Raw genomic sequence first — 15420 nt, 5'->3', positions numbered from 1 at the left:
GTTGCTCGCCATTTTTGTATCACCACTAATGTGTGTGTCACAACAACAGGCAGGCGGCTGGATGCAAACGCAGCAGACTTATTAGCTCAGCTAAAAGTCGCCAAAGCTAAATCAGGGTCGGGCTGGAAGGGGTCAATAACATGCATGAGGTCATCAGAGGAGAGACGGGGGGTCAGGATCAGGTTGAAACCTTCAACCTCAGTTTTTCACCAGCGATAAAATACAAAATGTGAATGACTTCCTTCTTTTCAGGAATTTTCCATAAATGTGCAGCATTGTGTCAAAGCAGCAGCTTTACCCGTAAAAAAAACAAAAAAACATGAAACTCTAGAACCAAAACTGCATCATAATTTCTCCACATTAAGAAAATATTTAAATAAACTTTACAACCAGATAAAGTTCATTGAGATCAGGGTTTCTTTTTCAAAGATGATCTGGCCAAGAAGTTAGCAGCATAGGTCATTAAAGTAAACCGACAGAAGCAGAAAAACACGGGCAAATACATTAAAACAGTTTTAAAAATCATTTTTAAAAAAACGCCATGTCACACAGCCACTATGTACATTTCACGCATTAGTCATGAAGGACATTTCGCTCTTCCGTGTTTCATGCGTGATTTACGTCCTTCAGGGTTCTTGTGTTTGTCGATGTGCACAGATGTCCGTTGAGGGTTTCAGCTTTGCGTGAATTCGGATTTGAGCTTACGCATATTTTACGTAGTTTACGCACAAAATACACGTATAAACTACATAAAAACTCTGACGCAGTTGTGCGTGATTTTTTTGTGAGATGCATACACAAATTAGTGTCTTTCTACGACCATTCCATGTATGTCTAACAGACTTGTCACGCACGAACCACCAATGCATAATGTTTATATTGCGGACACGGAGCACGTATAACGTTTAAATTATGTAATTGAATTACTAATAATTTGCATATAAAGAGCACAATAATCACAAGCGGGTCATGATCTATGATGACTTACGTTTTTTTGTTTATTTTTACTTCTTCCTTGGTTTTAACATGGTTCATTCGTGATGCATCTGTGAAAATTTCACGTAAAGACCACAACTTTTCTAACTTTTTCCACAAATATTAACCTATGACCAGTTGTCAGCCGTACAATATGCCCAAAATCTACATAGTGGCTCTTTGACACTGACCTTAAGACAAAACAGAGATGTAAGAGTGGGAAACACAAAAAGTAATACATCTGAGGCACATGCAGTGTTCGAAGGACTCTCCTTAATTTTTAAGCTAATACGTTTGGTGCCAGAGGAATAAAATCACACAGCTTTGTCTCACTTTCCCATGAGCCTCCAACCGCTGCGCTGGTGCCCAGTCCAGCACTAAACCTGCCTCCATCAACCATCTGCCAGGCTGGATTTCCGCGGTGAGGCCTGCTGGGTGGCCTGAAGGAAAATCAGCAGCAGACAGCCGGGAATGAAGAGCAGTTTGTGTGGAACTCTGTCCCGTCTCTGCACCTTCAAGCTTCATGGTCCACCAGAACCAACAAACCCACAGCACCAGCCGGCCAAGTCTGACTGCGCTCGGCGAACCTGAAGCTCAACCACACCAAAGACAATGTCCACCTGTCTCTCTCACATTGACACACGCTGTACTTTACTAAAAAAAACACAAATCCGCAGTTTGAGATTTATTTGTTGAAAACAACAACATCAGAGACGAAAAAGAAAAAAAATGCACGCAAGTACAGAGCAACAGACGGATGGATGGATGGATGGATGGGTGAGTGGGTGGATGGGTGAGTGGGTGGATGGGTGAGTGGGTGGATGGGTGAGTGGGTGGCAATATTTAACCAGGAAATCCCTTTGAGATCTGCAGATCTCTTTTTCAAGGGATTTGTGGTCAAGAGTCAGATAATAAGATAAATCACTTTATATAATTAAAACAGTAAAAACGATTAAAAACAAAAGGATCTGATGGTTTCATCTTCAGGTCTTTCAGAACAACATCAAGCTGAGATAACGTTCTTAGATGTAGTGGTTGAATTGTCCTTTGTAGAGACTGCCTGATGCTGACTTGACTGAGGCATGTGGGAGTAAAATACCCCATCATCCAGCAGAGGAAGGAATGTCGCAGCCACAGGTCTCGTCCTTGCATGGCAAGAAAAACGTAACTGGTTTCTGAAGTAAACTCAACTTTAGATGCAGCTTTTGTTTTGTTTGTTTTTTTGTTTTTTACCAGAGAATCAACATAAAAGACAATATGTCATCTATTAATAAGTTCAAATAGTGGAAAGCATGAATGAAGTAGCCTGTTGGGGCCTTATGGCTCAGTTGGCTGAACTGAACTGGCACATGGGAACCAGGGTTTGATCCGGTCCCCAGCCCGGATAACATGCAGGGCTGTGTCAGGAGAGTATCTGGAGAAAAACTCGGTACTGCTTTCTTTTACAGTGCAGTACTTACAGTGTACTTAGGTGGTTTTTACATGGTACTTATTGTGTAAATACTGGGTACTTTCAGGGTATTTACATGGTACTTTTTATGTGACTTACTGGGTACTTACATGGTACTTTTTTGTGTCTACTCTGTACTTACATGGTACTTACTTATATATTTATGTGGTACTTTTTGGTTCATACCTATGTGGTACATACTGGGTATTTATATTATACTTATTGGGTATTTACATATTGTGCAAATGTGTCTTTTGTGGTACTTACCACATGGAAGAACAACTACTTTATTTGTGCTTTATTTGTACTTGCCTTGTTCTTACATGTGGTAAGTACCACAAAAGACACCGTTGCACAACATGTAAATAACCAGTAAGTATATAAAAGATACCCAGTATGTACCACATGGGTATGAACCAAATAGTACCACATAAATACACAGTAAGTACCATGTAAGTACAGAGTAGACACAAAAAAGTACCATGTAACTACCATAAAATGTACCATGTAAACACACTGTAAGTACACAGTAGATTCCATAAAAATGACCATGTACATACCCTGAAAGTACCCAGTAGTTGCACAATAAGTACCATGTAAATACCACTTAAGTACACTGTAAGTACTGTACTGTAAAAGAAAGCGTTACCAAAAACTCTTTGCCAAACCACCTGATTGGCTGTGGCGACCCCTGACGGGATGTGCTGAAAGGTGAACAGAGTATAGTTCGTCTGGACATCCTTAGGTTAACGTGCACAGCCTGTATGTGCAGCATTTAGTCAGGAACCAGTAGTCGCATCGTACGACAGCGTCACTCAAAGGAGCGTGGAACTGACATGATCCTAATGTAGACTTCTTTATCCACTTACAACACCAACGACAATGAAATTCCATTTCCACGACATCCCTTGAGGTAGCTAAGCCACAAGCCAGCAAATAGTAGAGGAGCCTTCCTGTATATCCCATAATCCCTTTGTTTATCTTACAGCCCAATCTAACGGTGACAGTGCAACAAAAATGGCGAGCAGTACAGGAGGTATCCAGCCGTACAGCTTTGACGAGGAAAACAAAGACGTTGATGGATCTGTTGTCTGAATCGGAAAGAAACGCCCCTCCGTCACTGCTACAGGCTTTTTCAAACGGCATTTTTCCATCCGCTCCTGATTCACAATAAGGATTTGAATAAAGACTGACCACTAACATCCCAAAAGCTGGGCCGGTTCCACGGTTCCACATTCAGCTTCCGGATGTCTTCATGTGACAGCAAACAAGAGATCTTGTTAGAAATGCCAGAAACTTCAAACCTCCTTGTCAACATTTCTTAAAGTTTAGAAACTCAGGACATTTTGAAAGTTCCATTTATAATAATGTGGATGAACTGGAGCCAATAAAAACTTCCGCTCTGTCAAACTGCTCTAGGCATGTTCTGCTATGTTCCTTTGCTGCAGCAGAACAGATGTTTCATTAAAACTCAAGTTTGGTCATTTCAAACACTTGAGATGTTTGGTAACTGGGGGGAAAGAAAACCCTCTAAATCTTAAAAAATCATCGGGCTAAAGCATAAACAAGAAGAGCGCGGCACGGTGAGCTGGTCGCCGGCCAACGCAAGCGCAGCCTGAGGAAAGAAAACGCTCTCCAGCCAGTCTGAAGCGGGACAGCAGGCCGTCGCTGCAACACAAAGACCAGAGTTTTCAGGAGCCGGCTGCTGGGTTTCAAAGACAGGAAGCACTGAAGTTTGCTTTGGCCCTCTCTGGAGCCAGGAGGGCTTCCGGGAAGTTTTGCAGCGATGCTAAAAACTCGCAGAGCTTTATCCAGGGGAGAAAGAAAGCCAGTTTAGATGCCTCCGTTATTGTGAGCCATTCTTGTGCTGGAGCCAAAAGCTGCTGTGAATGCAGAGTGTGACAAACATCAATTACGTGAGGGAAGACTCCCCATAAAATGACAGCTGGTTGCAGGCGTGTAGTTAAATCTGGAGATGCGTCTCCTGGGATGCAGCGCAGAGGGGTGTTTGGCGGTTGAGGCGGGTTTCACTTAAAACACCAGCAACTTCTAAATTTAAACGACTCACAGGAGCAGAAGTCTCATCTGTCATGTCTGATGTTTTTCTCAGAGTTGAGGGAAACTCCTCTTTTCACATCCATATGTTCGCCATTTACCAACACGTAAAGTTAACGCGGCTGAAACACAACTTTACCCACAATCCTCACATCAACCTGCACCTCTGGGGGCATCCGGGCAGTTAATGGTTTCACATCACATCCAGCTGATCAAACGCATGAAATTGTTCACTTTATCTGTTTACATGCTGGTCGTCATAGAAACTCCTTTACATTTAAAGGATTTATCCGTCTGTAGAGTAACATAAAGACACGACTTCAAGGCAAAGTTCAGACAGAGGAGTTCATTCACTTTTGAAAGAAGTCTAAACATGAAAAGTTGTATGAAAATATAATAAATATGAATCAGTTTTAGCCTTAAATCCAAAAGGAGTTTATACAAATATACACCTCGTGCATCAGAAGATTCATGACCTTCTGTTGGAACAGAAAAATCCGTCCAACGTAAGAGACCTCCGACTCCGATCGGTTTGCTCAGCTGCTGGACTGGACAAGATAAAAAAATAAAAAAATAACTAAAAGTTGTTTAAATAGTAGAACTTGTTGGACAGTTCTTATCCTGTTCTATTCAAATCTATTTGTAAAGATTCTTACATTTTACCACTGTATGGTATGGACCATCACTTTAAAAAAGTAATGGATTACAGTTACTCACTACCTAACGCAATAAGTAACTGAGGTAGGAACTGATTTACTCTGTTTTACAAGTAACTATTTATAGTAACTTTTTGCATGATTTTAAAAAGGTTAACATTTGAATGTTTCTGATCAGTTTTCATTTGTCATTTGTAATAAAATAAACTTTGACAGAAGCAAAAAGATTGTTCTGTACTTAATTTTTTTTCTTTGTAAAAAAACTAAACAGTTAAAGACCATAAAATTAGTTTAAATCTATTGATTGATATATCATATTCTAAATACCAGGGGCCTCATTTATAAAACTTTGCGTAGGATTTGCGTCAGAAGTGGCGTACGGATGAAACATAGGACGTGCGTACGCACAGAAATATTCGGAGTTATAAAACCGTGCGCACGCACATCCTATGGAGTTTTCCCTTAATAAATCACAACCAATTCTAAATGCTGAGCAGCTTTTGCGGCCTCATGACACGCCCATGTTGTTGTTTCTCTTTCGGCTTTTCCCATCAGGGGTCGCCACAGCGAACAAGTCGCATGGTTTACTTGGCAATGTTTTACGCCGGATGCCCTTCCTGACGCAACCCTCTCAAAGCAACCGGGCTTGGGACCAGCACAGAGGTAGAGAAGGGAATAGGGAGCAGCCTGGAGTCGAACCCTGGTTTCACGGACGGAAGGTGCCGCAAACCAGCACAAGCTAAACCGGCTCCCCCTCATGACACGCCCATAGTTGCCCATAAATAGTCCGTGAAACGCCCACAAATGAATATTCATTGATTGTGAAACCATGCCAAACACGGAGAGAAAATCAAAAAAACGTAACTTCACTCAATGTGAAGTAGAAGTTATCGTTGGCGAGGTGGAAAAGAGGAGAATAATGTTGTTTGGAGGGCACAGTGTGGGCATTACTAACGCCAAAAAGGCACGTGAGTGGCAGACGGCGGCAGACGCTGTAAATGCTGCAGCCTCCCTCACAACCTCGGACCGTGGTTAAATAAAAAAGAAAAGGTCGAACATCAAAGTCAAGGCAAAAAAACGTCTAGCGCTGTACTCCCCCCCCCCCCCCCCCCCCACACACACACACACACCCGTGTCTGCCACGGAGCTGACCCCTCCTGATGAGAGACTGGCGGCAATAATTGGGGAATCCCTTAGTGGAGTGGTGACTCAGGCGCAGGGGGACACCGACGCGCCAGATGCATCGGGTGACACACCCCCAAAAGCCCGCAGAGGTCCAACAGGTCGGCTCGAGGAAGTGGGAACCGGCTCATAAGCCACTCGTCCTCGTTTGCCAGCAAGTCTTCTTGCTGTCTAAAGATGCGTTCACTCCCAATTCTTCCATTTGCCACATCTTCTAAGAGTGCAAGATCAGCCATTGTGCGTCATTATGCATTGTGATGGGGCATTTTATTTCCATCTATTTAGTTACATCTGACAAGCTACAGATGCCGGTAATAATCGACGTGGAAATGGGAAATTGTAAATGTAATTTCTTGTTGCTTTCTGAATGGTCGAGACATACGCCATACATTGTTTTATCAAAAATAAAACAAACTAAAGGCATTTGCATGAATACCATAATTCCGTACCTTATGAAGAAATGTTTTACTATGAAAACAACTTTCCCCAGTGGACAATTAATGCATCTCTCTCTATCTATCCATCTGTCTGTCTGCACCTATATCTGCTCCGCCAGACGGACACACTGACGGGAATATCAGTTCTGTACATTATTTCGTTCTGTTAACTATATTATTTATGAGGATGAATTGCACAACATGCCAATATTGCAGAACATATTTCACTTTTCTTTCTGCAAATATGTGTTCATTTGAATTTCTGTTGTAATTTTCGTTTGATTTTTTTGTTTGTTTCACTGCTGATCGATCAAACGGGTGTTGGTGTAGCTGTTAATTGTAAGACTTGCTTTGTGAAGTCTTCATGTTATTTCTGAGAGGCAGGATTGTCATTTTCACTTTCACGTGTTTCTTCCATCTGCCGACGGTGTCGCCGTTTCTCATTTCACCCGTTTTTGTGCGTACGCCTGGGTCAGAGCTTGCGTGAAGGACCGCACATTTTCCCGTCAAGTTTGCTTTTTATAAATCTCAACTATTGTGTAGAGAGTGGCGTACGCCTTCTATTGTGCGTACGCAACGTTTATAAATGAGGCCCCTGAACTTCCAAGTATTTTCTTCATCCATCATTCATCCATCCATCCATCCATCAATCATCCATCTATCCGTCCATGAATAGATCCATCCATCATTCTACAGAGACCATAAGGATGGGAAACTTGATCCTCCTCAGCTGGGAGGTAAACATCTAAGGGTTTCAGCAGATGAAGGTACCCTGTCCCAACGGAGAGCCGTCTTTCTGACTCTGGCCTGTTTGAGTGTGTCAGCCATTTGTCCGTGAATAAAGTCTTCAACCAGAGAGCTCAGAGTGGACCTAGCCTTTGCAGGTAACCTGCAACAGACCCCCACCAGTGTCACAGACTGACACCAGGATTTCCAGGTGCCACTCAAGCCAAAAGCCCCCCCCCCCTCTGGTTATTTCATCTGTCCTGGACTTTTTCCTTTCATTTCTCTGAAGTAGCCCCCTCCTCCTCCATACCTCCCCCTGGTCTTTATTAAAAACACAAGCATGTAATCTTTCATTAGGGTAACGGAGCACAGAGAGCATGCATGCCTGCCTGGAGGGAGCAGTAACTAACAGACAGGCATTCTCAAAACATTCTTCTCTGGTAATAAAGTCCTGCTTAAATTAAAACCACTAGCTGTTTTGTTCCCAAAAATAACTCCGGCAAAGAATGTGACTCCTCAGCTCAAAATAAAACACTTGACACCCCCACATATGACATAAAAGAGAGAGTTAATGGAAGCAAAAGCAGGACACCAGAGCCCGTTCATAAGAAAGAAGGACCGAGGGGAAAAAAAGTGCTTTCTGGAATTTCTTTGGCTTGTATTTTCTTTTTCCGCCCCCTCCTTCCTGTTCTTGCCTAGCTTGGCACTTTGCTGACACAGCACAGTGCAGACCTGGACCCCAAAAGCAGCATACCTCACCTCTCCCTCCTCCTGGGCTTGTAGTTCTACACCCAACAAACGGCCAGCATGGATCCAGGTTCGGCACCTCCTGAGAGCTGCACTCCCGCCGGCAAAAAACGGCTCACGGAGCAGCAGAAACCTTTTCTGTCTCAGCACTTTGGTCCGGTGGCTTCACTAAAAATCTGTAACCTGTGGATGTTTGGACTGAATCCTTCTAACACGTATAAAAGAAAGATTTCTGAAAACATCTGAACTGCACAGGAGGGGTCATCTGGTCGGAGGTGGCGGAGACACACGACGCACAACACGCTCCTAAACACAGACGGCCTTGAGCGCCGTAACCTGACCTTTGGGATGGGGTCGCTCGAACCTCCAGGTTCCCACAGGGTTTACTTTTAGGGAGAGAAAATAGGCAGCAAACGGTAAAAATGACAGATGGGACGTCGGTGCCAAACGTGCATTTCTGAAGCTTCCAGCTCCAAGCTTCCAAAGCGGCCTGAGCCCGGTCCTGAAGATCTACCGTCCTGCCTGTTTCCCAGAACTCCCTGCATCAGGTTACCTGGTCATCCAGTTCAGGTGTTTTCCGTCAGTTGGACCGAGGAGACACCCCAGTCAGCAAAAGAGAACCATGGCCTGAAAAAGGGGCACTTTGGCTATTTGTATCATTTTTACCTGATATAATCTACCCAACAAAAAGCACTTGTCATAAAAAATAGATCAAAACATGACGACACGTGATAAATTAGAGCGGTTTACTTTGATTTTCACCTGTGGTGTGTGTAACAAAATGAAAAAGAAAAACATGGGAAGTTCCTAAAAACATGCTCAAAAATTAGGAATTTGGGAACAAAATATTGCTGAAATATAATAAAATGGCCTTTGGTCTACCCATTCTTGGGACACGTGACACCTCCCTGGTGAAGGTATCACTCTGTCCCTGCAACCGCTTAACGTGCTCCAGTATTTGAGCTGATTATCTGATCTTCTTTCGGGAGGAAAATTCGTATCTAAATGAAGCTGCGATCAGCATTGTACCTCTACCCCCCTGCTCCTGCCACCCTAATATGAGCTGCATGTGACAAATTCATGGAAAACGCTTTACTGCTGGTTTTATCTCCATAGCAACCATTTTACTTTTGGGTCACACGGGTGACGAACAGGTTGATGTAATGATTAAAAGAATCAGCAAAAGTAAATATTTCCATTTCATTGTTTTTTTTTGTTAACCACGCCCACATTCCTAACATGTCCATATCGTTTATCACATACGGTAGTTTTGTTCAGCAACCAGGAAATGACACTTTTGTGAGGCCAGAGCGCCAACGCTGTTCAAAGTATACAAACTTTTGAAAGCAGAACTTTTCCCTGCGGAGCTTCCCAATGATGCTCAAGGAATTAGGAGACAGAAATCTCCTGGATTTAAATCTGTAGCTGATGCTGAAGGGGATTTTGTTTTAAGTCAAGCGTCAACAAAGCTTTGGTTGTGCTTGTGGACTGAAGCTGGTGGTGTTTGGGTGAAATTTTGCTCAAACCATAGTTTTCTTTTCTCACATTAAGAGAAAATGTGAAAATCGCCAAATTCCCCACTTTGTCACAAAATGACCAGCAAGCCTTAGTTCCTGTGGCCATCCCATAATAACATGGAAATCCCCGTCACGTGTGTTTTGGTTTCGTTACTGGATTTTGAAACGTTTTTTTCCTTTCAGCCTCATCAGAGATTTCGGCCTCGGTCATTTGTTTGACAGTTTCTCCCGCTGTGATGTCATCGTGTTTTTCTTTTCTGGGGGGTCTTAACTATGTCCTAAAATTAATTTCCACCACGTAATCGGTGCGTGCAAATGTTGGTGAGCTTCTGCGTATGAAACTTTTGCTCAGAATTGCAAAAACAATCCGATCCTTGCCGGCGTGGACAGAAATGTTAAACGTCATGCCTGAATTTTCTGAAGTTGTTTGAATGCAGACGAAAACCCGTTTGGTGCAAAGTCACCGGAGACACAAAAGCCCTGGAATCAGGTGGTGGTTGGATGAACGCCTGGTGGCGTGAACAGGACCTGAAGTGGAGAAGGTCCAGATGCAGTAACTCACTCTGACATCAGTAAGGGGAGGAACCGCAGCTATTAGACGCGGTCACAGCTAAAAGTCAGAAAGTCACTGGCCACTTACCAAACCTCTTATAGCCGAAGGACTGCACGTCCTCCTCCTCAGCAAAGTCGTCTGCAGAAAAACAGAAACAATGATGATGAAATCATCCGTCGTGTCATCAGACAACAGCAGCAGAGTGATGGAGGACAAACAGTCACGTTGCTTCATTTCTACATGCAGAATGCTGGGCCTCTTCTGAGGGGCTTTATGCTTCGGCAGCTTCTGTTTCACTTTGTGCTGCATCTTTCATGGACATCTGCTGTGGAGAACATTCTGGGGGTAAAAGCAAAGATGAAAAACATCCCATTTCTGGGAAGAAACTCCTTCCTGAAAGCAGAGGAGGCGTAAAGGGAGACGATCGAGCAGCTGCAAACTCAAAGATTGTCAGAAGTTCGTTTCATGTTGACCTTTAAGCAGATGGAGATCCGACTGAGTCAAGATGGGACCAGAACCCTAAAACCTGGAGACTTCTGTCCAACAAACTCTTTCCAGTTTATGCTGTGATGTAAGCCGATTGCAGGAGTTCTGCTCATCGGAGTCAAACCTGGACAGAGCTCATGTTTGGGATGTCAGAGTCGATATTTAACCACTAAGAACAAACATTTCATCTCAGTTAAATCAAATGATTTGTAGCTCAGATTCATATTTAGTCCATTTATTTTGAAAATCCACTAATTTCTCTGAGCCTTCCCTCCTTAAGGAGATCTGCACGAGGAGACTGAAGCCGGTTCTGAGCTGCTTCAACAGTTTTTGAATTAAAACACAGCTGAGTTTGGGAATTCTCTACATTGTCGTCCTAATCTTTTGCATTTTATTTAGCCGTTTTTCTGTTTTAAAGTGATTTTAATAGTTTTTCTTGTGCAACATTTTGTGTGAGTCTGAGTTCTTAATGTACAAAAAAACATTATAGACATTAATACACAAATTACAAAAAGGTTCATGAGTTTTATTCCGAACATGAAAGTGTAGAAATAGAAATATGGAAAATGGATTTGAAATCAAACCATGAAATCAAAGCTGAACACTTTGAATGACAGCTTTTTGGGTGAAAACCTCACGACTTCAGGTTTTAGAGATTAAACATGAAACGAAAGTTCAATGATCCCATTTCAGAACAGCAACACTAATTTAATGAAGAAGCTAATCCAAAACGATCGGATTATTTCACCTGAAAGGTCTCCAGCGTGTGATGTCACATAAAAGCATCTTCCTCTGCAGAAACAGGCAAAATGCTGCCGTAAGGTCAGTTTTCATAAGTTCCACTCCTCTTGTGATCTTTCTTCAAAGCCTTCTTTTGATTAGGATTCCGACGTTTTTTACCCAAAATCCAAAAACCTGTGTTGTTTTTTAGTTCCTGCAAAGTTCATTAAATTCACCTCTGATGGGCGGGAAGTAAGCCTGCGTCCATTTCCCGTCATCCTTTTCTTTGCACTTTCTCCTGCTAGCTTACAGCCCTTCAAACACCTTAAAAGTAATATCAGATCCGTCCATCCGTCCAGTTTAGATCCAGATTCCAGCTCAGACCAGGAAAACAAAGACGTTCATGGATATATTTGTCTGCAGGTGGAGGATGAGAAAGGGGCGGAGCAGGGAGACAGTGGCCCCGCCCAACATATTTTCTATGTCAAAATACGAACTCTTCCAAAGCGAGATTTTGAATCGAGAAATACTCTGAAATGTAATTTTCCTTATAAATGTGTTAAAAAGAGCAAAAACACCATTTTCCTCATGTGGCTCTTTAAACCAACACCTTTGTTAAAAATCAACCAGCAGGTGGCGGGAATCGTGCAGCTGATTCGAAGGGTTGATGGGACAAAGTTTGAAAAGAGGAAAACATCTCTGTTTACATCCATCAGCCTCTGATCCTCACCAGATCTGCGCCAGAACAGTGAGGAATGTGGGGCTTTTATTTTGAAAAGAACTCAAGTTCAGAGGCAGATTCCTTTGATCCAGGTTCTTTCCTGGAAGCAACGTTTTAAATCCAACATTTGTGATTTTCTGTGGATGAACAGAGAATCCCAATTTCAGATCAGAGAAGTTTCCACCGTGTTCCCGCGCGTGAGTGGAACCTCCGCGTGCGCGCTAACGCGCATCGGCGGACAGATGCAAAACAAAGCAGAGCGCAGTGATTGAGAGCAGATGTGGGACAGGAGCCCCGCATTCCTCCTCTCCTGCCCCGCGCGCACACAGCGCAGGATCGGGACACAAAGCGCGCCAGAGGAGAGGAGAAGCTGTCCCCGTGACACGTGGCGTTTCCACGCCGCGCTCTCGTGGGCTCACCTTTCATCGTGCGTCCCAGCTGCTGCTTGGAGTCACATCCAGCATCTCACTGCAAAGTCCCCGTCACGGTCCTCTCCCCACGACCCCCAGGCTCCTTGCGGGGCTTCACTTTGTTTTCCGGAGTAAAAGAATCAATCAGAGCTCCATGCGTGACGTCCCACGCGGGAACACCTCCTTCGGGTGACTTTGAGCTCAAAAGTTTCTCGGGAAAGTTCTAAAGCCTCAGAGTTCTCCTCTGAGTGGAAGTATGCAGAGATGCTGAGAGGGGAGGGGGGGAGGCGCATCTGCAGTGGTACCCGCATCAGCGACGCGCAGGAGGAGCGGCGGCCGGGGGGGGGGGGCACGAGGAGCCAAGACGCGGGAGGAAGTTCTGCACCCGAGGGGCTGTTTGGAGAAACCACGTGTTTCTCTCATCTGCACTTTTCCTTCTGCCGCTTCTGTGAAGCAAACGTGTAGCGTGGGTTTCCACAGCGGCAGGCGCGTGCGTGGGTCCTGTTGGAGTAAACGAAGAGAGAAGTTTGGGCTTTTTACTGCAGCAGAATGCAGCATCCATGCATGCATCTGATGCAAATAAATTCAGACTGTTACCACGACACGAAACATTTGATGACCTGCTAAATGTCTTCTTTCTCTTTTGGCTTTTCCCATCAGGTGTCGCTACAGCGAAACAACCTCTCTTTTAAGTATGAGTTACATGGTGAACTTGGCAATGTTTTACGCTGGATGCCCTTCCTGACGCAACCCTCTCAATTTATCCGGGCTTGGGACCGGCACAGAAGCAGAGAAGGGAATAGGGAGCAGCATTCGAACCCTGGTTTCACGGACGGAAGGCACCGCAAACCAGCACGAGCTAAACTGGCTCCCCTTGATGACCTGCTAAATGGAAAGTTTCTAATTGAACTGAATTTGCAGCATTTCTTTTTTCTGTCTTTAGGTGTTCTCTACCTGCTCAGATCATGGGGCGGCCGAGGCCCGCTGCCATAAACGTAACAATGCAAACAATACAAAACAAACAAAAACTACCACTGCAAATAAAATAAAAAAGATCCGACTTCTTATCCATCCAAATAACTATTGATCCACATGTCGTCCTGTCAGCAGGATTATTAGAGAGAACAGCAGCTACAGCAACAAGCTGCTGGAAGTATTCAGGCTGTGCGTGAAGGTGCTTCAGGGAACTTCATGGAACTGAGTTTTGCTGCAGAACTGCTCCATTCCTGTCTTTCACCCCGGGTTTCTCCATGTTAGCCGACCAGCGTCCACCAGTCTATCTTCAAACCTGGGTCGGAACCAGAAACACATTCAGTACATAAAGTCTCACTGAACAGGAACGTCTTTGCTTACTTTCTCGTTCGTTTTTCCATTTCTCCTCACAGTGGTGGCGGGCAAAAACAGTCCACTTTTTTATTTGCAGAATGTTTTTTATTTACAACCTATTCTTTTTTTATTTACAACATATTTTTCTTTTTTATTTGTAGAATTGTTTTTATTTACAACATATTTTCTTTTTTATTTGCAGTTACCTTTTCTTTATTTGTTTGCACAGCCCCCCCCCCCCCCCCCCCCCTTATTTTGCTGTGATGGGGGGTCTCGGCCTCCGTCTGGGGATCTCCACTTGCTTCTAATCTGTTTTAATCTGGAGGATATAAATGGATAAAAGTGGGATTTTCCAATAACAGACAAAAGCATCACATTTTTGACAAACTAAAAAAAAAAGACAAAAAGTGAAGAAAAAAGACATCATCTCAACAGAAATCTTAATCTTCATCCCTCATCTGCTGACACCAAACCTTTTATTTTGCCCTTTCCAGGGTTTGGGAGTTTTTCTTGCCCCTGCCTGCAGCTGCTGGAGACCCGTGTCCTGCTGGCCTGAAGCTTCTCCATAATTTCTCCCATCTGTTGCAGATGAAGTCCTCAGACTGCCGTCCACCACACGTCCTTCCTCTGAAGACCTGAGGTCTTCTTCACCTTCGTCTCTCTGCTCCAGGCTGCTTTGACCATCAGCTCTGACCTGAAGACCTCCAGCTGGAGTCCTGGAAAAAAAAAAAAGATGAATGGAAATCAGGACGATGGGTGATCATTTTCTGATGTGGTTCATGTTCAGACTCACGCGAGGAAGAACCTTTTTTTACCGTCAACTGCTCCACATTAAGGTCGACCATGAAGAACCGCTGCAGGAAACACGAGGCGCAGACTGGTTTGGATTATTCGGACTATTTTCTGGGTCACAAAGTGTAAAGAGGCCACATTTTTCTGAGAGTTCATGGAGCAGAAAGGAGAGAAAAACCGCCTCATCCTCAGATGGAGACATTCACAGGATTTTACACGGGGCTGGCTTTTGCATCTATTTTAACCATTCAACTATTCAAATGTTCAGCTCTTTCAGCTTTTTCCAGCTGTGACTTTTAGTCCTTCAAATCCTTGAACTTTTCAAGATATTCCAGGATTTCTGCCTCCATTGTAATAAATGGGGAATCCTTGATGCAGAAGCTCGCTGGTTCAATACCCGGCTTATCACAAAAATATATATTTTTTATTCTACTGTTTTCACTTTATTTATGGTCAACTTTGATCATTTCTTTCTTTATTATTATTATTTTGCCAGTTATGACCCTTTAATGTTTCATTTTTATTCAGCAATATAGAATTCAACCCTGCAGTTTCTTCTGGAAATGCTGTACATCCAATCATTCTAGTTTAGTCTAGTTTTAACAATTTTAACAGTGATTGAATGTATATCCTTGGTTTTAATTACTTTTTATTTAGCTGCCAAATA

The 15420-nt window shown here is 43.5% G+C and overlaps 1 protein-coding gene across 1 annotated transcript in view; it reads right to left on the bottom strand.

The window, feature by feature from the left end:
• colec12 (collectin sub-family member 12) overlaps nucleotides 1-12933 on the bottom strand; it is a 29033-nt gene extending 16100 nt beyond the window's left edge. The window contains exons 1-2 of the mRNA XM_023965215.2: nucleotides 12645-12933; nucleotides 10386-10436 (exon numbers count right to left, since the gene is read on the bottom strand). Of these exons, the coding sequence (XP_023820983.1) occupies nucleotides 10386-10436; nucleotides 12645-12651 (58 nt within the window). The 5' untranslated portion in view covers nucleotides 12652-12933. The remainder of the gene's footprint in view (nucleotides 1-10385; nucleotides 10437-12644) is intronic.
• Nucleotides 12934-15420: the final 2487 nt, after the last annotated feature.

This window comes from Oryzias latipes, chromosome 17 (assembly GCF_053564925.1).
Source record: "Oryzias latipes strain Hd-rR chromosome 17, Olatipes_Hd-rR_3.1".
Classification (NCBI taxonomy): Eukaryota; Metazoa; Chordata; class Actinopteri; order Beloniformes; family Adrianichthyidae; genus Oryzias; species Oryzias latipes.
This window is presented reverse-complemented; position numbering and strand designations above follow the sequence as displayed.